This window comes from Dama dama, chromosome 4 (assembly GCF_033118175.1).
Source record: "Dama dama isolate Ldn47 chromosome 4, ASM3311817v1, whole genome shotgun sequence".
NCBI classification, from domain to species: Eukaryota; Metazoa; Chordata; class Mammalia; order Artiodactyla; family Cervidae; genus Dama; species Dama dama.
In genome coordinates this window covers 58,080,512-58,101,941 of record NC_083684.1, presented here as the reverse complement: position 1 = coordinate 58,101,941, position 21,430 = coordinate 58,080,512, and the positions used below count along the sequence as shown (strand labels likewise).

Here is a 21,430-nt window from a genome sequence, read left to right as displayed (position 1 = left end):
TTTGCAGGGGCTTACACGCCCTGTATGGGCTGCCCCTGCCCATTTCCCTCACCTCACCCCCCCACCCCTTCCCACTTCTTTATTCTGCTTCTGCCATGCTGGCTTCCTTGCTGCTCCTTGGACACACCAGGCAGACTCCTACCTCAGGGCCTTTGCACTTGCTGTTCCCATTGCTTGGAATGCTTTCCTCCTAGATCCCCTCATGACTCCCTCCCTCTCCTCTAGGTCTTTGTTCACTGTTACCTTCTCAGCTAAGCCTCCTCTGCCCCCTTCGTTTAAAACCTCAATCCCCAAACACTGTCACTCTTCTCTATCCCTCCCACCCCCAACACACCACAGGTGGCTCAGTGGTAAAGAATCGCTGGGTTGGGAAGATCCCCTGGAAGATGAAATGGCAACCCAGTCCAGTATTCTTGCCTGGAAAATCCCATAGACAGAGGATCCTGGTGGTCTACAATCCATGGGGCTGCAAAAGTGTCGGATACGACTGAGTGACTGAGCACACACATGCACACACGCACACACACACACACACACACGCACACAGCCTCCCAACATTCCCGCCCTCCTTCTCTCTTTATGCCTCCCGTCAACACACCACATGTTATTTGTTTCTTGACTCCGTTGCCAGAGTGACCCTCCAGGAGAGCAGGGATGTTTGTTTTGAACCGTGCAGGGCACACAGTTTATTTATTGCTGAATGAATGAATAAATTAGAGCGAGAGATGGAACCCACATTGAGGACAGGGTTGAGTGGGGGCAGAGGAGAAAGCGGCTGCCCGGAACTTGGGGTATGGGGGGGAAAAGGGCAGAAGTTGGCCACAGGTTCTGAGAGATCGAATTTTAAGAGGGGCTGGATCTGACTGGACGGGGAAGGTGGCTGTGGAAACTGGCCTGAAATGTCCTCTGGGGCCACAGGTTCGTGAGGCCAGAACTTGCAGTCATGTGCCTTCTGCTCTGGAGCACGTATGATGGGAAGACCAGGGGAAGGGGCTTCCAGGGAGGTCAGCAGAGCTGGGTGGGGCGCTGTGGGTTGAGATGAGGGAGCCCGGCCAAGAAGGCGCTTGTGCAGTCTGGCTGGAAGCAGGCCTGAGACTACCTTCTGGGGGGCTTTGGAGTGGAGTGGGGGTAGCAAGAGCCTGCTTTTCCCAGGCATGGGCCCAGTACAGGTTGCTGGAGGGCCAGACCTCAGGGCGAGTTGTTCGTTCAGCTGGGGAGTGAGGAGCTAGGCCCATCACCATCCTGCTGGATGCTGCCTAAGCCACTGGCCGCGTGCATCTTGTGGACCTTACAGCCCCGGTCCCGGTCTTGCTGCATCTCTGCGGAGGCTTTTCTCCGGGTTCAAGGCCCCGGGGGAAGTCTGAGGCGTCTCCTCTCCCTGGCTGGCCTCTCCTGGGACCCCTTCAGGGTGCGGGCACCAGCTGGCAGTACGGGGCAGGGTCGGGGTTCAGCAGATCCTGGGGGGAACAGGAGGGAAAGAGACGGAGGGGTTGTTGTGGTTGGGGGTGAGAGCCAGGGGGAGACAGAGACACAGGAAAGGAGGGACAAGGAGAGAGTCAGACAGAGAAACAAGAAGTGCAGAGTACAGAAAAAGAGTGAGGGAGAGACACAGGAGCTGCGGGGCGGGGTGGGGAGACCCACAGGGGTAGAGAGACACGTAAGACAGGACACAGGGACACAGACGGAGGCAGTTCAGGGGCAGACAGCGGGCGACTGGCTGAGACCCAGGCCCAGGAACGGGGTTGCGGGGGGAGGCCCTGCGGTGGGGCCCTGACTCGCTGTGTGACCCTGGGCAAGGTCCTTCCCCTCTCTGGGCTTCATTTCTTCCGGTCTAAGTTCACTGTATTGGAATCCTTTGACGAAGGAGGAAACTGTAACCCGCCCCTCGCCCCGCAGACGGGAAATGACTTGCCCGGGAAGTCTCCGCGAGGGGACAACGCACTTCCTTCCCGGGAGCTCGGGAGTCGGGGGCGGGGTCGGAAGGGAGCCCCGCCCACCGAGCCTGCTGGTCCCGCCCACCGAGCCTGCTGGTCCCGCCCCGCCCCGCCCCGCCCCGCCCCCCAGCTCCACACCTGGTAGGGGTGGTGCTCAGGCTCAGGCTCAGGCTCCGGCAGTGGGGGCGGTGGGGGCGGGGGCAGAGGCAGGTCTGGCGGCTGCAAGGGAAGAACAGGGGTGAGCCAGGCCCCCCAGCACCCCAACACCCCCCCACCTTTGCCCTCTGGTGTCGGGACAGACCTGGACTTCGGGTCCCCATCGCCCCTCCCTGACTCTGAGGCCCTTAAGTGAAGGGAATTAACCTTCCTGAATTCAGTGTTCCCCTCTGAGAAATGGGTGCATGGGAGGTGCGGCGAATGGCCTGGCGCCAGGTAATGCTCAGCCTCCCCGTCAACGCATGTGGTTCTAAGCTTTCAGTCTTAACTGTTTAAGTCCCTTTTCCTTCTTCGCCTCCACCTTCTTCTTCTTTCTTTCTTTCTTTTTTTTTTTTTCTGATTGCACCATGAGGCTTGTGAGATCTTAGTTCCCTGATCAAGGATTGAACCTGCACCCTCGGCCGTGAAAGTGCACAGTCTTAACCACAGGACTGCCAGGGAATTCTCAGTCTCTCTTCTTATTTCTTACTTTAATCAACCCTTTCCACCTGACTGTAAAGGGAATATCTACTCAGTGTAGAAAATCCTCTTGTAAGAATCCTGTCTTAAGTTGCCACACTTAGAAGAGGCAGATGGAGCCCACCCAGCAGCTGCCACGCCCGGAGACAAACTGTCTCTGTGTTGGGCTGTTTCCTTTCAGTCCCTTTTGTTTATATTTTTAAAATAGGGAGTGGCCTAGACAGGGAACAGCAGTTCCCAAACTGTGTGGCAAGGCACCCTAGGGCACCCCAGCACACTCGGAGGGGAGGCAACAGGTCAAAAGTTGGCTTTAGGGGAGAGGGGCGGGGGCTCACCGTGGCGGTGTTCATGGGCCCCATGTCACCGAGAGGGGACACCAGGAGGACTGGTGATGGCATCGCTTCATAGATGTCGTCACCTGAAGCAGAGGACAGGTCCGTTCCAGCTGCTGCAACTAATATTTGTGTTAAACTCTCTTCTTGCCCAGCCCTGTGCTGGGGACACAGTAGTGACTGAGGCAGCGCTGGTCTTGCCCTGCCTTCCTGGGGCTCATCATTCAGTGGGGGAGAGAAGCCTGTCCCCAGTCAGGGATGACCCAGAGTGTGCAGAGCTGGAGTGGGGGAGCCCATAGGGCACCTGGAGGGGGGTCAGGGAGGACTTCCTGGAGGAGGGGACCTCTGAGAATAGCAAGAGAAGTGAGAGCCAGGCAAGAGAGTGGTTGTGCAGAGGCCTGGCAGTGGGAACGCTGGTGTATGAGGAACTATGTTTTATCTGTCTTGGTTATATTGGGTAGGTCAAAAAGTGGAAAAATCTGAATGAACTTTTTGGTGACCCCAATATATATATTTATTTCTTTGTATTGTTTCGGGGATGGAAATGTTACATATGAGAGATGAAGCCAAGAAAGACAGAGGGGACCAGTTTATGAGGGGCCTTGAGAGTCATGTTAAGGAGTCTGAACTTTGTCCTAAGGGTACTAGGGAGCCATAGACGGTTTTTGAGCAGAGGAGAGACATGGTCAGAGATTTAGAGGGACTCTGCTCAGAAATGGGGTGGAGGTGAGTGTGGGAGCTGGGAGGACAGGGAGGAACTAGGTCGGGAGATCCAGAAGATGGAGCTTGGGTTGGGTTGTTACCCGTTGGGGCACAGGGGCCACCAGTGTTGTGGTGACAGAGGATGGGAGGACTAGACATTGAGAAAAGGAGGAGAAACAGGTTTGGGGTGAATGCTAATGTGCTCAGACTCTGTGGGCTGAATCTGGGGAGTCCCAGCAAGGTCTGGGTGGGGGAAGTGATTGGGAGGCCCAAAACTGGGGACCACAAGGGGGTTTTCGGCTGGGAGGCAGAGGAGGAGGGCACCCTGAGGAGGGCCGGGTTGTGAGACGGGGGCCTCTGGCTTACCGGCATGATGACTGGGGCCCAGCTCTGGTTTCTCTGTGGTTGTTATCCTGGGGGCACATGGAGGAAAGGTTATTAGAACTATAAGATGCTCAGGTGGCTGGAGAGAGACTCAGAGAAGCCGGAAAACCCATCAGACCCTAGAGAGAGAGAGAGGGTCCCTGCTTCACAATGACCCAGGACAAGTCCTGCCCCATCCCAGCTTCTTCACCCATAATCCCCAGCCACACAGTCCTCCCTCAGGTCTCCCGTGCCGCCCCCTTACACAGGGCATCCTTAACCTCGTCAATTACACAGACCACCTGAACGATTCAGCGCCACCTACCTGTTTCATGATTTCCTTAATATTCCTCTTTACATTGGCTCATTTGAATACCCTTGTTTATTAAAAAGTACATGACTTCCCTACCACCAATTCATTAATTCACTAAACAAATATTTATAAAAACACTGACCACGGTCTGGGTACTGTTGAAGTCACTAGAGACACAGCTGGGTACAAGACTGACAAAGACCCCTGGCCTCCTGGAGTGGACACCACAGTGAGGAGGGAGGGGGAGGATTTGAATAAATGATGGGACATCGAACATTAGGGAATGAAAAGTGGGATGAAGGAAAAGTGGGATGAGGACTGCAGGGGGCAGAGGGTGGTGTGTGTGTGTGTGTGCAGTTTCAGGCAGGATGGTTTGGGGTGCCTCACTGAGAAGGTGACAACTGAGGAAAGGTTTGAAATAGCCAGGGGTACCAAGTGTGCAGAAATCAAGAGAAGAGAGTTCCAAGAGGAGATGACAGTCTGTGCAAAGGTCCTGAGGCAGGAGCTGGAACAGCAAAGGAAGAGTAAGGAGAGGAGTGTGGCTGGGGCAGGGAGAGTGAGGGAGTGAGTGGCAAGAGGTGAAGTCAGGAAGGCGAGAGGGTGGGTGGCAGATTGAGCTGAGTCTTGTGGTCATGATGTGGACTTTGGCCTTGACTCCAGGACCAGAGCTGACTGATTTATTTATTTATTTGGCTCTGTCGAGTTTTAGTTGCAGCCCAGGGGAATCTTCATTGCATCATGTGGGATCTTTGCTGGCTGAGTAGCTGCAGTACCTGGGCTTAGTTGCCTATGGATCTTAGTTCCCAGGCCAGGGAACTGTCCCCTGCATAGCAAGGCTGATTCTTAACCACTGAACCACCAGGAGAGTCCCTGACCAATTTTAATAGACTCTCTGGCTGCTAAACGGGAGAATGGGAGACAGACTGTGGGGGTGGGAATGGCAGCAGGGAGACCAGTTGGAAGCTGTTACGTTGTGAATGAAAATAAAACTCCATACAGCTGGACGTAAGTATAGAAAGTGAGAAAACAAAAGTCAAACAATGGTTTGGATTCGTAGCTCCATATGTTGCTGATTTTCTCTTCTTAGAAGCTAGCAAGCATTAGAAAGGCATTAAAACCCTGATCAAGGTATTCATTCGCTGCTCTCAGAATCCTGCAAAAAGAGAAGAAAAAGGAATTCTTTTCCCCATCTGATTCAACGCCTTTAAAAATATCATAACTTTAAAAATGTCGGGAGGTGGGAGGGGGGTTCAGGATGGGGAACACATGTAAATCCATGGCTGATTCATGTCAATGTATCGCAAAAACCACTACAATATCGTAAAGTAATTAGCCTCCAACTAATAAAAATAAATGAAAAAAAAATGTCATCAAAAGGTTAAAAATTTTTTAGATTTGGAAATGTTTCAAACTTGACCTAGAATCACTGGCCCTGTAGGAAGGAAGCTGGTCAGAGGGTCAGGAGATACGGTGTCTAGCTTTGGTTCTGGAGCTTACATGGTAGGCAGGTAAGGGTCACTATCTTGAGAACTTTTTGCCATTCACGGGCCAGTTCTGTGCCATTTGGTAAATGACTTCTAGTCTCTAAGGCTATGGCAAACTATGGTGTTTGTGTGTGTGTGTGTGTTTGCTCAGTCCTGTCCTTCTCTTTGTGACTCCATGGACTGCAGCTCCCTTTTATTTACTTATTTATTTTGGCTGCATCCGGTCTTAGTTGTGCCATGCGAGCTTCTCTAGTTGCAGGACACAGGCTTAGTTGCCCCTCAGCATGTGGGATCTTAGTTCCCCGACCCTGGATTGAACCCTCATCCCCTGCCTTGCAAGGTGGATTCTTAACCACCAGAGCACCAGAGCAGTCCCCCATCACCTCTTTTTGCATCACCTTTGAGACAACAAGGATGTCTAGCAGGCATGGCTTATGTGCCTCCACTACCTTTGATATGACTGTGACAGACATTGTTAATCCATCGCAGCATCTTTTCTCACTAACTTAGATGGGATTCCCGCCCCCCCCCCCCCCCCCGCCTTATCCGTCAAGCTGTCTAGTGCCTAGAACAGTGCCTACCTAGCCCATAGCAGGCCCTCAACAAATATGTGTAGGTTAATTTACTGATCGGAATTGGGCTGGGAGGTGAAAGCTGTTTGCCACCCCTAATTTAGAACATATTCAAGGAAGACAAAATCTTGAAGGTCAGGAAACTATAAGGAAGAGTTGAGGGAGGAGACAAAATTACTGCTTTCATTTTCTAGGGATTACTGAGTGGAAGTGAAATTAAATGTCTTAGCTCAGAATCAAGGTAGGAGGCAAAGTTCTGAAGAGGCTGATCTCATGAGAAAGGAATTTTTCATGAATACACTGTTCCCTGGGAAAACAGGCCTCCTCCCCCTTCTCTCTGTGTCTTTGCCTCTCCCTGTTTCCTGCCTACCCAACCCCTCAGAGGTAGGCACCATCTGATGCCTTTTTTTTTTTTTTTTTTCATCTGATGCCTTTGCCTGCCCACCATCCACTCCCATTCTTTGGCAATTACATCTGGTTTTCTTTTGAGGAACCTTCCCCACTCTTAGTCCATTTCATCATGTGGAGCTGGGTTTATCTCTCTGGCTCCACGGTTATACAAGTAGCTCAAGTTTGCATTCTAAGACCTGGCCGTGGTGATTGTTTCATGTAAGGACATGTGATTTAGTTAAGCCAGTGAGAGGCAGCTCTGGGGTTTTTGATGGAACTATCAGGAAAAATGTACTATGTTTCCTCTTGGGTGGCTGAGCTGGTGTAATATAAGCCTAGAGCTGCTGAGAGCTAGCTATCTTGTCATACCTTAAGGAAAGAACCTGCCTGGAAATGGAGCCACCATAGAGAAAAGGAGAGTTGAGAGGTCTACAGAGGAGTTTCTTGATAGAATTGAGCCCCTGGATCCAGCCATACCTGAAGCTCACTTATATAGGACAAGAACATTTCTTATTACTTGGTAAGCCAGTAAAAAGGTAAGGTCTCTGTCCCTTGCAATGCAGACTTCTGTCTAATACAAGATAGGAAGATCCTCTCCACCTCAGGGGTTCCAGGATGGATGAGATTGTGTATGAGTTTGATGATGTGACTTGGGGAAGAAGAATCAAGGGGATCCAAGAGGGGAGGGGGAGCAGACCGATGGGAAAAAGAAAGGGCTGGCGCTCCTATACCTGTGGTTCTGAGCCCTCCAGCCTCTTGTCACCAGGAGATAGGCAATGCTGCCGACTAAGATGCACCCAGTGGCAAGAGATCCAATGACGATAGCAGCCACAATCCCAGCACTCACAGGCAGGTTGGTAACAGGCAGCTCCTTAGGCTTTTCTGGGGAATGAGAGAGAGAGAGAGAGGACCATGTGATGCTTTGGAAGGCCTCCCCACCACCCTCCCCACTGTATCAGTGAGAGTCCATACACTGATGTGTGATTCCATCTTCCTAGCTCGGAGCTTTCTCCTGTATTTCAGATCTGACCATCCAACTGTCAGGTTGATTCCGCCGCTCGGAAAAGTCAACATGTCCCAGATGGAACACCGTGGCTCCCCCCACCTCAACATCTCTGCTTCTCTCGGATTTCCTTCCAACCTCAGCACATCCCACACCTACCTCCTGACACACTGCCCCACCCTCGCTCCACCAACTGGCTTTTTCTTGCCTCAGCTGATGACCCCTCTGTCCTTCCAGGAAAAGGATGAGGTTCTGGACTGTGTTTTGTCAGGGACATAAAGGACTCATAGGATTCTCAAGCTCAACATGCCAGATCTGGGACCAAGCCTTACCTGACTCCAGCCCCCTCCAACAGAACCTCCAGCCTTTAATCTCAATCTGGACATCTGTTTAATCCCAGTCCTTCTTGGTAGCTAAGCCTGGGGTTTAGAATCCACTTGCCAATTCAGGAGTCATAAGGGACACGAGTTCAATCTCTGGGTGGGGAAGATCCCCTGGAGGAGGGCATGGCAACCCACTCCAGTGTTCTTGCCTGGAGAATCCCCACAGGACAGAGGAGCCTGGTGGGCTACAGTCCACAGGGTCACAAAGAGTTGGGCACAGCTAAAGCAACTGAGCATGCAATTCAGCAAACAACACGTTCCGAGGCTGGTTCCCTGCTGTTCTGGAGACTCTCTGAGTTGTCTCAGTTCCGTTCAGTTCAGTCGCTCAGTTGTGTCCGACTCTTTGTGACCCCATGAACCGCAGCACGCCAGGCCTCCCTGTCCATCACCATCTCCTGGAGCTTACTCAAACTTGTGTCCATTGAGTCGGTGATGCCATCCAACCATCTCATCCTCTGTCGTCCACTTCTCCTCCTGCCCCCAATCCCTCCCAGCATCAGGGTCTTTTCAAATGAGTCAGCTCTTCGCATCAGGTGGCCAAAGTATTGGAGATTCAGCTTCAACATCAGTCCTTCCAGTGAACACCCAGGACTGATCTGCTTTAGGATGGACTGGTTGGATCTCCTTGAAGTCCAATGGACTCTCAAGTGTCTTCTTCAACACCACAGTTCAAAAGCATCAATTCTTCAGTGCTCAGCTTTTCTTTATAGTCCAACTCTCACATCCTAACATGACTACTGGAAAAACCATAGCCTTGACTAGACGGACCTTTGTGGACAAAGTAATGTCTCTGCTTTTTAATATGCTGTCTAGGTTGGTCATAACTTTCCTTCCAAGGAGTAAGTATCTTTTAATTTCATGGCTGCAATCACCATCTGCAGTGATTTTAGAGCCCCCCAAAATAAAGTCAGCCACTGTTTCCACTGTTTCCCCATCTTTTCCCATGAAGTGATGAGACTGGATGCCATGATGTTAGTTTTCTGAATGTTGAGCTTTAAGCCAGCTTTTTCACTCTCCTCTTTCACTTTCCTCAAGAGGCTCTTTAGTTCTTCTTCACTTTCTGCCATAAGGGTGATGTCATCTGCATATCTGAGGTTATTGATATTTCTCCCGGCAATCTTGATTCCAGCTTGTGCTTCCTCCAGCCCAGCATTTCTCATGATGTACTCTGCATATAAGTTAAATAAGCAGGGTAACAATATACAGCCTTGATGTACTTCTTTAGGATTCTCGAATTTGTTCCTTTTCTGTTTAAATCAGCTAGAAGCAGTTTCTGTTGCTGTAGCAAAAAAACTTCCCTGATTCACATGATTTTCACAGCTTGTTTATATTTTCTGCCTTTTATTTTATCATTTTTAAAAATATTATTTATTTTAAAATTTTATTTATTTTTGGCTATCTTTTCTGCCTTTTATTTTATTATTTTTAAAAAATATTATTTATTTAAAATTTTTTATTTATTTAGTTTTGACTGCACTGGGTCTTTGCCATGTGCTGCATCCAGGGCTCTAGGGTGCGAGGGCTTCAGTAGTTGTGGTGCTCAGACTTGGTTGCTCCGAGGCATGTAAGCATGTCTCAGACCAGGGATCCAAATGGTGTCCTCTGCCTTGCAGGCAGATTCTCAACCACTGGACCACCAAGGAGGTTCTTCTGCCTTTTATTATAGACAGTGAGCCTGTGAAGAGCCAGCCTGTGAATCACTGTATTTTCCAAAGTTGATTTCAACTGAACACTCTTCTTCAATATGACTTTGCTGTTCTCCTATCCAGTGGAAAGTCTAATCTCCCTCCCTTGAATGTGGGCCAACCTTAGTGATTCACTTGTAATCAGAAGAATACGGTGTAGATCAATGTGTGACTTCCAAGGCTAGGTCAGAAGAAGCCACGGAATTTCTGCTGTGGTCTTCCAGGACACTTATTCCTTCCATGCTTTCCCGTCGTGAACCCAGAACCCAGCCTCCATGTTGTGAGGAAGCCCAAGCAGTCACACTGGTGAGGACACATTGATCAGTAGGATCCATGATCCTATTGATAGCCCCAGCTGAGCACCCAGCTGACAGCAAGTGCATGAAGACACCTCTGGGTGCTTTTAGCTTCCGGCATTTGAGCCAAGCTCAGCCTTTTGAAGCCTTTCATCTGAGGCTGGATATCACGAAGCTCTCTGTCTTCTTGATCCCAGAAATCATGAACATAATAAAATGGTTGTTGTTTTAGACCACTGAGTTTGTCCCACAGCAAGAAGTAGCTGGAACTGAGCCTCACATTCTGTTTCTTCTTCCAGGACTGAAACTTCTTTTCTTTTGGCTTTTCTCTTCACTGGTCTCTGGGACCATCTATTCTCAGTTCTACTAACAAAAAATCTGGGTCTTCCATGGAGCAGATTTATCCATGTTGATCCTTTTATTTTTAATTTTATTTGTGGCTGCACTGGGTCTTTGTTGCTGCATGGGGGCTTTCTCTAGTTGTGGAGCCGGGTCTGCGCTTCATTGCTGTGTGAGGGCTTCTCACTGCAGTGCCTTCCCTTTTGCGGAGTACAGGCTCTAGGGCGCATGGGCTTCAGTAGCTGTGGTTCTCAGGCTCTAGAGCGTGGGTTCAGTACTTGTGGCATACAGGCGTACCTGCCCCACGGCATGTGGGATCTTCCCAGACCAGAGATCGAACCTGTGGCCCCTGTGTTGGCAGGTGGATTCTTAAGCACTGCACCACCAGGGAAGTCCCTCCATGTTGATCTTTGATTAGACAGAATCACATCGAAAAAGTGCTTTGAGAGACCAGTATGCAAACCGACAACTGTCAGACCTGCTCTGAAAACAGAATTGTGACTCACAAGGTACAGAGAACTGCCTAGGAAACCAACCCTCTTACAAACAGCCCAGGAAGCCAGCTGAAGTCAGACTTACAGGAAGCCAGATTTCTATCTCTAGTGACAACGCAGGAAGCTGAACAATAACTTCTGTAACAATCAGTGCCAAATGGCCGGGACTTGATTAACAACTCCTAATTTTTGTCCCTTTTTTCTAACTCAGGGCCAGCCAGAGAAAACCAAACGCGTCCCCTAACCAATCACCTAGAATGTCCTGCTTTTCTGTGCCAACAGCCTCCCACAAGGACACACCTGTAGCCTTTCCTGTTTTTCATTCCAAAGCTTTTCCACCTCTCTGCCTGCCTTTGAGTCTCTGCCAAAATGCAGGGGATATTGGATAACTCCCCTGCTATATGCAAGCTCTGAATTAATAGCCTTTGTTTTCCTCCTTTGGTTATCCTTTATTTTCACAGCTTCAGAAGTAGCAGCTTCACATGGATTTGCCAAGGCAGTCCTCTAAACAGGGGATTCCCAAACTCTGGGATCTAATGCCTGATGATCTGAGGTGGAGCTGATGTAATAATAAACAGAAATAAAGTGCTTAATAATAGTCATGCGTTTGAATCATCCCCAAATTACTCACCCCACCCCACCCGCCATGGAAAAATTGTCTTTTATGAAACCAATCCCTGGTGCCAAAAATGTTGGGGATCTAAAGGATCCTGTGATGGTGGTGATGTTGCCCCCATTTTACAGACATAAGAACAAAGCCTCTGAAAGTTTTGGCCATTTCGCTAAAGGTCATATTGACACCCGTGTTATGCAGTCCAGGTCCCAGGTACAGAAACTGGTTTTTTTTTTTTTTTTAAACCACACAGGTTAGTTGTGTTTTATCAACAGGATGCTGCAAAGACCCGAGACAAAACCAGACTGAATTGGTTAGATCCAAGAAGGCCGACTTTCCTTGCCTCGTTTATCTCTGTGTTTTCATACCAGGCCCTGAGAGCTGACGAACACTTGCTCTGATTTATCTCTGTGTTTGTTTCAAAGCACTTGGTATCTTCCAGCGATGCTTTGCAGCTGTGCGCTGAGAGATACACAGTGGTCAACCGCCCCAAAACTGGCTCTGACATGACCCCATGAATGCACCTGTGCAGCTGAGACCTGGAGGTGTCCGAGAGTTACCTTTGTTTCGTTAGATCTCTGCCCAAAGAGGGGATTTATACTCTGCTAGGCAAAATTAGCTTCCTTGGTGGCTCAGTGGTAAAGAATCCACCTGCCAATGCAGGAGACTTGGGCTTGATCCCTGGGTCAGGAAGATCCCCTGGAGAAGGAAATGGCAACCCACTCCAGTATTCTTGCCTGGGAAATCCCATGGACAGAGGAGCCTGGTGGGCTACATTTTGGAATGAAAAGGCTCAATTGGAGCTACGTGCAAAGGAGCATGGGTGACTGTGTGTGCCCAAGGCTGCCCCTGAAATCTCCAGCCCTTTTCTAGAGCCCTGATGACCTGTTTCCTAACCCTTAAAATCCCCCTATTCCTCTCCCTTCAGAGGGAAGAGGCTTTTAGAGTAGAAGTTCCCCTTCTCCAATCTCTGGCCACTCTCAGGCCTGTCTTGCTTGCACCAAATTCAGTTTCATTATTAGCAGCTCAAACTTGAGCCTGAGTGGGAAATAGCTCCCTGAGCCGGGGGGGCTTTGGGCTCAGCTAGGGCCCCAAGGGCAGGCTTTGTGTCTAATTCTGTAACTGCATTGTGGGTCGGGACTAAATTCTTGACTCCCTATAGTTAGTTTATAATGATAGCTGTTAACACTCAGGCAGAATCAAGACCTAGCTAGGAGCATGGACTCTGGAGGCAACTAGCCTGGGTTCCAGTCCAGCATCTGCTTCTCCCTATGTGGGTGACCTAGACAAATTACTCAGATTGTGCCTCAGTTTTCCCATCTGTAAAATGGGGATCATCACACCATGGTTGGGAGGTCATAGAAGATAAACTGTGTGAAAAATGCACTATACACAGTCAATCAAGGGCAGTCAGGCTCCGCAGTTAACCCCCACGGGTAACAAAGGGCCTGAAGACTTTGAGGAAACTGGGCAGAGTTGCTCAAAGGCCCCAAACCCTCATGATGAGGTTTCTGGGACTGTGGCTCCCCTCTGTATGTTTGAACCAAGTTTCTGTTGCTTGCAGGCTGTGTGACCTCAGGAGACTGACTTCCCCTCTCTGGGCTCCAGTATTGTCACCTGTAAACTGGGGATGGTTTACAGTATCTGCACATCTTGAGCCTTCACTTGTGTTTCTGTGAATCATATGCCTTGGGAGTCCTGCCAGAGACTCTCTTTCTTAGGTTCTTTTTCCATAGGGACCTGTCATGTGACCCAGGCTCCCTGATCAGATGCATCCATGTGAAGCCAGAGATGCAGGTACCACATGGAGCCTGTGATGGTGACGCTAGAGCCGGCACGTCCACCAACATATAAACTCCACAAGAGCAGTGATCTTTGTACTTTCCTTCTGTAAACTCAATGCCTGGTGTATAGTAAGTGCTCGATGTAGATGCTCATTGAATGAATACATGAATGAATGCAGCCTTCCAAGGGCCTGCAGGCAGGGGTTCTGGGCCCCAGGGGCCCAGATGTTGTGGGCAATGGCTACTTCAGTAGGAGCAGTTCCACCAAGTTATTTATACCTTGTTCCTTGTTTCTAGCTTCGGGAAGGTCCTGTGAACATGTACTACCTTTCTCATTTTATTTTTTTATTGTTTTTTTTTTTTTTTTAATTTAACTATAGTTGGTTTACAACGTTGGGCTAGTTTTAGCTGTATAACTTCAGATTCTTTTATTGTCAGTTGTTGCAAGATACTGAATATGGTTCCGTGTAGGAGTGTTAGTCACTCAGTCATGTCTGACTCTTTGCGACTCCATGGACTGTAGCCCGCCAAGCTCCTCTGTCCATGGAATTCTCTGGGCAAGAATACTGGAGTGGGTGGCCATTTCCTTCTCCAATGGTTCCCTGTGCTATACAGTAAATCCCTAATGTTTATCTATTTTATATATAATGCTCTGTGTCCCATACTCCTCATTTATCCCTCCTCATCCTCTATGGTAACCAAAAGTTTGTTCTTCATGTCTGTGAGTCTGAGCTTTAAATACACTGATGTGATTATTTTTTTAGACATGCTAAGCTTTATTAAACCCCTTTCTGGGGACTTCCCTGGTGGTTTAGTGTCTAAGATGCTACACTCCCAATGCAGGGGGCTTGGGTTCAATCCCCGGTCAGGGAACTAGAGTCCACATGCTGGAACTAGAAGATGGAACGTGACGCAACTAAGACCTGGCACAGCCAAATAAATAAATTTAAAAGATAAGTATTACCCAGAGGAATTGGGTGGAGAGGGAGGTGGGAGGGGGATCGGGATGGGGAATCAGCCATGTAAATCCATGGCTGATTCATGTCAATGTATGACAGAAACCACTACAATATTGTAAAGTAATTAGCCTCCAACTAATAAAAATAAATGAAAAAAAAGATAAATATTAAAAAAAACCTAAAAACACTTTCCTGCACATGCCAGTCAGAGTTGGCTTCTGTTATAGCCAAACTCCCTCGTGATGAAGAGAGATTGAGTGTGTGAGTTACCTGGGATGCTAGAAGTGCTGTCGGCCATTTCCATTTCCACCTAGGTTGGGGGGCTGAATTTGGGGCCCTCCAATATAAATGTCTGGGGCTGAGGACACCCACCCTAACTCGAGGACCCTCCCAACCGAGCCTACCCCCAATTCCCTCTGCCTTTTCCTCTGCTCTTCTTTTTTACGCTGGGCTGAACTGCCTGGCTTCCCTGCCCCCTGTGCTCTGCCCTCTGAAATCAAGGCCATTCCCCGCCCCCTTTGCTTGCTTTCTCCACGGGGCCCCTCAGTATTTCCACGGGAGTCCGTGTGTAAGAGCCGCAGGGCAGGAGGGCCAGGGCTATGCACTTGGCTCCTCCCCTTCCCAGAGGCGTGCTCTGGGGCCCGCCCTGGGCCTCCATTTACCCTTCTGTAAAATGGGGACCATCCCAGGGCTACCTGCAAGGTTCTTACAGGAATGGAATGAAGTGAGGTTGGCAAAGCACTTAGTTGGAGGTGCCGGCAAGTAGTAAGTGCTTCATAAATTAGAGATGGGGTTGCAAATATTTACTGAGCGGCTCATGTGTGCTAAGCCATGTTCTAGGCACTAAGAGATTGATGATGAACAAAATGATAAAGTCTACCTTGTGACTGTTGAATCCTGGCTCATCTTCCCAGCTGTCATCCCCAGCTCCCCTTCTGGTTTGTTGTACTTGATCCCATCTCCTTGGAAAAGGGGTGGGCCTTTGACTCAAGGAAAAGCAGACCCACAGGCCAGATAGGGCCAACCAGATTCTCCGTCTGTCTCTCCAGCTCCCTTTCTCTCTATCACTGCATCTTGGAAGAGAAGACTCAGAATACGCAAAGAAGCCTGTGTAGTGTCTTGGTAGGAATCCTTGGCTGTGAGGGGAATGGAGCCTTGGAGCAGAGATGAGACCGGAGATGGCGCCCCCTGGAGGTGGAGGGAGCACCTGCTTTCCTCGCAAAACTTCCTTTCCCACCCTCCAGGCTGGGCCCCTGATCCATTCATTCATTCAACAGTGTGTCTGGCCCTGTTCTAGGCTCTGAAGAAGAAGCTGTGAACCCTGGCCCAAAATAGAGCCCACATCCCAGGGGCTACCTCTGGGGCTCTACAAGACACCCCCACTCTGAGTCAGTTGGAGAGAGCTTCTATTCTTACAACCCAAGTGTTAGTTGCTCAGTCATGTCCGACTCTTTATGACTTCATGAAGCCAGGCTTCTCTGTCCATGGAATTCTCCAGGCAAGAATACTGGATTGGGTTGGCATTCCCTTCTCCAGGGGATCTTCCCAACTCAGGGATCTAAGCCAGGTCTCCGTGCATTGCAGGCAGATTCTTTACTATCTAAGCCACCAGGGAAGCCCCTGGCCTTGGCTCAAATCTATCCTGCAGTGCTGACCTCCTAAGATGCCCCCTGTTCACTGCCCTGTCTCAGCCATGCTGGTCTCCTGCCAGCTAATTCATGAGCCCTGCAGCTTCCTGCCCCAGGCCCTATGCACAGGCTGAGCCCTCTGCCCGTATACCTTCCAGAGCTCCTTTCTTCTCTAATTAGAACTTCCAGGGGGTTTTCCTGGTGGTTCTGGTGGGTAAGACTCTGTGCTCCCAATGTGGGGGGCCTGGGTTCAATCCCTGGTCAGGGAACTAGATCCCACATGGCACAACTAAGCGTTCACATACCACAGCTAAGGCCCAGGGCAACCAAAACAAAAAGTAGTGGGGAAAAAAAAAGGAACTGTCGATCATCATTCAAACTTCGTTGAAGGATCACCTTTTCAGGAAGCCTCCCTGACACCCCTCTTTACAATCTCATAATTCCTGCAGTTTCCTTCCCAGTACCTGCACTGTGCATAAGAATCTATTGTATGTGTGTGTGATTATGAAGTTAATATCTGTCTCCCTCACTGGGCTGTGAGCCCTAGGAGGGGAAGGTCAGGGCTGCCTTGGTCACCACTCTGTCGCCAGCACTGCCCAGTACCGGCCAGACACAGAGGAGGCCTTGAGGAGGTGGCTCTTAGGGGGTGCTTGCTGAAGGAGTGAATGAGGAATTTAGCTCCGGCAGAGGCAGTTGTGTGTCTAATTCAGGAGGTGCTGCATTCGAGTCCCATCTCTGCTGCTGATTTGATGGTGAGCTGCCTGATACCCTGCTTCAAACTTTCGGGATAAAACAGAGATTCAACCTGCCCTGTGCCCAGTGGATGAGTTAAGCTATGAATCCGATCACTCTCCTGCTTAAACCCTCTCGTGGCTTCTTGTCAGTCTTTCCATGGCCTATGAACCTGGCCCCTGTCTACCTCTCAGCCCTCACCTCCCCACACTCAACTTGCTCACTGTCTTCTAGCTGTGGAGTCCATCTGTCTATACTTTAAACACACCAAACTAGTCTAACCTCAGGGTCTTTGCACATGCTATGCCCTCTACCAGGAACTCCTGCCCTAGAAATCCTCAGGACGCCCTTCCTTCTTTTGCCTACTTTCTCAGCAAAGCCTATTCTAGATCACATCATTGTTTATTTATTTATTTATTTTTTTACTGGACAAGTCTAACCTTTCTGTGCCTCAGTTTTTGCATCTGTAAAATGGATCTAATAATGTTACCTACTTAGCAGAGCTGCAGTGAGGATTAAATGAGTTATTATGGGTAAAGCTGGCATTTACCTATAACAAGTCATATAATAGTATAGCATAGGGACTCTACTTAATGGTGAATTGAATGGGAAGGAAGTTTAAAAGGGAGGGGATGTATGTATGGCTGATTCACTTTTCTGTACAATAGGAACAGTAATACAACATTGTAAAGCAACGATACTTCAGTAAGCATTAGTTAAAAAATAAAAGGGTGAGCATGTTCCATTTTTCTCACTCTGTGGTCTGTTTGGGTGCACTGATGTGCATGTGGAATCTTAGTTCCCCAACCAGGGATTGAACCTGTGCCCTCTGCAGTGGAAGCAAGGAGTTGTAACCACTGGAACACCAGGGAATTATCACAAGACAAGTTTTTAAGGTTATAAATCAGAACATGTGATGACAATCACAAAGGGAAAGGGATGAGCCGAGTCCTATGGGGACCTAGATGATGAACGACCAAGTCTGCCTGGAAAAGTTAAGTCATTCCATTCCCAGCTTTATTGAGATATAATTGGCATATAATAGTTCACAGAGTTCTGAGAAAAGATACACATGAATTAGTATAGGGTAGTGGTTCTCAAACAGGGGTGACGTTTGGCAATGTCTGAAGACATTTTTGGTTGTCACTACTGGGAAGGCTCTATTAGCATCTAGTGATGAGAGCCCAGGGAAGGTGCTAAATACTTGACAGTGGACGGAACTGTGTAGCCTCTGCTACAAAGAAATACCCAGTCCAAAATGTTAATAGTGCCCAGGTCGAGAAGTTGTGTTCTAGGGCATGTGTTTAGAACTGTCTTTGATCCATAACAAGTACCCAGGAAATATTAGCTGTTGCTGTTGTCTGCCACCATCTCTCTGTTCTGCTCAGAGAAGATTCATCAATACATTTTTTTTTTTTCGGCTGTACTGTGAGGCTTGTGGGATCTTAGTTCCCTGACTGGGGATCAACCCTGGATCGCCACAGTGAAAGTGTCAAGTCCTAACCGCTGGACTGCCAGGGAATTCCCAATAAATTCTTGACTTATGAACATAGATCCCTCAAGACTAGGCATACAGTAGGTGCTCAATACATATTTCATGAATTCATGCATGTGAAGAATAAATGTAATGGTGCATTCTCCAGGGTCCGGCTCAGTGCCTGGCACAAAGTAGGCATTCGATAGATGTGTTCTTAGTTAATGCACCAGAGGATTAAATGACAACTTCGGGGCTGGTACTGAGTAAGTGCTCAGCCAATATGTATTGCATGAAGGAACGAGACGACCAAATGTTTGCACAGAGCTTGGTGGCTGCTCAGGTTGCATTAGCCTCCCCACTTCTTCCCCCAGTGCCCAACACTCACCGACCACCTGGACCTCAGTCTTGGCCCGCATGGTCCAGGAAGGGTTGATGGTGACAGCTACCTGATAGGTGCCGCTGTCGCTGGGCTGGGCGCGACGCAGCAGCATGGAGCCGTTGGAGAAGCCAACGATGTCTCGCTGATTCATGGCACTGCCATCCCTCTGGGGTCGTAGCAGCTTGGGGATGTAGGTGAATAGCATCGTGCCTCCATGGGCCTCCTCCCCCAGGTACCAGCTGAAGTCCTGGAAGGTGTTTGGGATGCCCTGGACAGACAGGAGAAGGTCCTGGTTCATTTGAGGCTGCTCCGGAATCTTCTGGATGTGGAGGGCTGCCCAGGAGCCTTGGGGGACCCAGAGGGCCAGGATGGAGGCTGTGGGGTTACAGGCGAGGCCTGGGATCAGAAGTGTTAGGCAGGGACCATAGCATTCTCCTCCCTACAGGTCCTCAACTGCAGGCTCTGAGTGCTGCTCATTGGCAGCAGTGCTGGGATTGATTAGTGATGTCTGCTCTGGGTGCAAGAGTGTAACCCAGGTATGACTGTCACAGATCTGCCATCCCATTGGCCCAGAAAGTTTTTCTCCTTGGAGATGGTATGTGATCTGCCTCCAAACACATGGACTCTCTGAACTAATTTATTAGTTTGTCTAACTAATAATTGTTTAACCAATATATTGTTCATGCTACAATACCAGTTATATAGGATATGTGTAAAGTTCTTTATGGACTTCCCTAGTGGTCCAGTAGTTATGATTGGTCAGGGAATTAAGATCCCATATGCTGTGTGATACAGCCAAAAAAAATAATAAAATAAAATTCCCTAGATTTCTAAGCCCTGGGAATTCAGCAGGGAATCAAGCAGAAGTAAATTCCAGCTTTTGTGGACCTGGCATTCTAGAAAACTCCACAGGTTAAATGGGGATGAGGTTATGATTCTTCTGCCCTTCCCTCCCATCTTACTCTCATAATTTCCTTTCCCCTGACAAACTTTCCCTTCTTTCAAGAGGAAACCTCAGCCCCTGGGCTAAGGATCCCTTCTCCCCTCAGCCCTGGGGGGTATGTTTCCTCCTTACCTGAGAGCAGGAGGCTCTTGGGGAAGGCGTGCTGGGTCCCAGCAGGAATCTCCATCTTGGTGTCCTATGGAGATGCCAAGGGGCCACCTACTGGACACCAAGGGGGCCCGAAGGTGGGGTCCTGGCTATCCAAAGTGATCCCACTCAGTGGGGACCCCGGGGGTGCCTCTGAGACATGGCTGAGGCTGGCCCAACCTAGCACCCCTTTTCCATAAGCTCTGAAGGCCTCACCTGTGCTCCTTCAAATGAGGGATGATCCACACAGAAGCTGGTTGAACCAGTTTTCCAGGGTGACTGAGGAACTTCCTGGGGTTTCCCAAGACTCCTCCCTTGACCCCTTTACATCTCTTCTTCCTTGTCAGTAGCAAGGCAGTAATTATAACAGCAAAAACAATAGCCACAGCAGCCTCCAATTGAGCAATCCCCCTGGGCCAGGCAGGGAGGTAGGTAATACCTTGTCCAAATACCTCATCCCATATCCACCATGCATAACTTTCCATTTCATGGAATGAGAAAACTGAGGCTCAAGGAGAGAGGCAATTCGATCAGCAGGTGGAGATCTGACCTGTGGCTGGCTCACTCTGAAGCTCTTAGCATAGTTGTTCAAAAACATCCCTCTGTTCATTCATTCCAACATGCACACGCTATGCCCAGCCCTGGGCCAAGTGATGCTGAGAACATGGTGATGACTGAGACGGCTCCTGCTCTGCCCTCGGTCCACAGTGGGGCTCACAGTTCTGTGTGTGTGTATGTGCGTGCTCATGTGTGTGTATGAGAGAGGCCCATCCCCAGACAATGAAGGTACAGAGTTATCACCAACGCTGGGCTGGAGGAGCCTCAGGACCCTGGAGAACCTGAGGGAATGCCTTATTCAGCCAGAGAGGCAGGGAGGACTTCCTGGAGGAGGGGATGTCTGCGCTGAGACCTAGAGTAGGAGGAGGAATGAGGTGGGATGGATTGGGGAAAGGTATACCGGGCAGTGTAAACAGCATAGGCAGAAGGCATGGAGGCTGAGACAGCCTTCGAGGTGCACTGAGGAGTCAGCAAAATCCTGGAAGAATGGAGGGCCGAGCAGCGAGGAGGTGTGTGTTGAGGGGTGAAGCTGGAGAAGTAGGAGGGACCAAGTGTAATTCTGAGCTCTGTTGGGGCATGACCTGGGTGCCGGAGGGTCCAGGATTGTGCTATGACCGTAGCCAATAAGGCTATTTAAATATCAATGTAAATTAATTGGAATGTAATGCCTTAAAAAGCCTAGTTCCTCGAACTAGCCACTTTCAAGTGCTCAACAGCCCCATGTGGCCAGTGGCTACCACACTTGAGAGCATGGGTACAGGACATTTCCATCATTGTCAGAGAAATTTCTATGGGGCAGCACACACCTAGGGATCTGAGGGGGTCGATGCCAGGTTAGAATCCTTGTCTTGTAGGAGGAGAGAACACCAAGTCAGGGTACCATACATCACACAGCAGTGTGTGTGTGTGTGTGTGTGTGTGTGTGTGTGTTGGACACACTTCAGCAGATTGGCATCTTCCACAGTCCCCAGGTTGGAACACTCTTCTTTCTTTTCCTTTTTCTTCTTCTTTTAAAAAATCTTTTGGCAGCTCTGCGTGGCACATGGGATCTTAGTTCCCTGACCAGGGATTGAACTCAAGCCCCTAGCATTGTCAGCACTGAGTCTTAACCACTGGACACCAGGGAAATCCCAGAGTCCTTAGGTTGGGACAGGAAAGAAATCTTGACTTTGAACTGTCTCGAGGCGGGCATGGTCCAGATGTCTGAACATCTCGAGGCAGATTCCAGGACTGCCCTGCTGTGAG

The 21,430-nt window shown here is 49.4% G+C and overlaps 1 protein-coding gene across 3 annotated transcripts; it reads right to left on the bottom strand.

Moving 5' to 3' along the window:
• Positions 1–680: 680 nt before the first annotated feature.
• CEACAM19 (CEA cell adhesion molecule 19) lies at positions 681–19,878 on the bottom strand. Of its 3 annotated transcripts, none has more exons than XM_061139562.1 (7): positions 19,613–19,878; positions 18,544–18,912; positions 7,497–7,647; positions 4,010–4,056; positions 2,945–3,063; positions 2,073–2,153; positions 681–1,457 (listed from the first exon to the last, which is right to left on the bottom strand). In XM_061139562.1, the coding sequence occupies exons 1-7, from the start codon at positions 19,665–19,667 to the stop codon at positions 1,404–1,406; spliced, it is 876 nt and encodes a 291-aa protein (XP_060995545.1). In that variant the 5' UTR covers positions 19,668–19,878; the 3' UTR covers positions 681–1,403. The 3 variants fall into 3 exon arrangements, with proteins under 3 accessions (XP_060995545.1, XP_060995546.1, XP_060995547.1); XM_061139563.1 differs by having other exon boundaries at positions 2,945–3,027; XM_061139564.1 differs by having other exon boundaries at positions 18,605–18,805.
• Positions 19,879–21,430: the final 1,552 nt, after the last annotated feature.

What these genes read in the sequence shown, in the direction of transcription:
- CEACAM19 (XM_061139562.1), bottom strand. Translation starts at nt 19,667, where the DNA reads ATGGAGATTCCTGCTGGGACCCAGCACGCCTTCCCCAAGAGCCTCCTG. An exon ending in CAAGAGCCTCCTGCTCTCAG is followed by an intron (nt 18,913 to 19,612) that starts GTAAGGAGGAAA and finishes GTAACCCCACAG; the next exon opens with CCTCCATCCTGGCCCTCTGG. An exon ending in GGGCCCCAGTCATCATGCCG is followed by an intron (nt 3,064 to 4,009) that starts GTAAGCCAGAGG and finishes CACAAATATTAG; the next exon opens with TTGCAGCAGCTGGAACGGAC.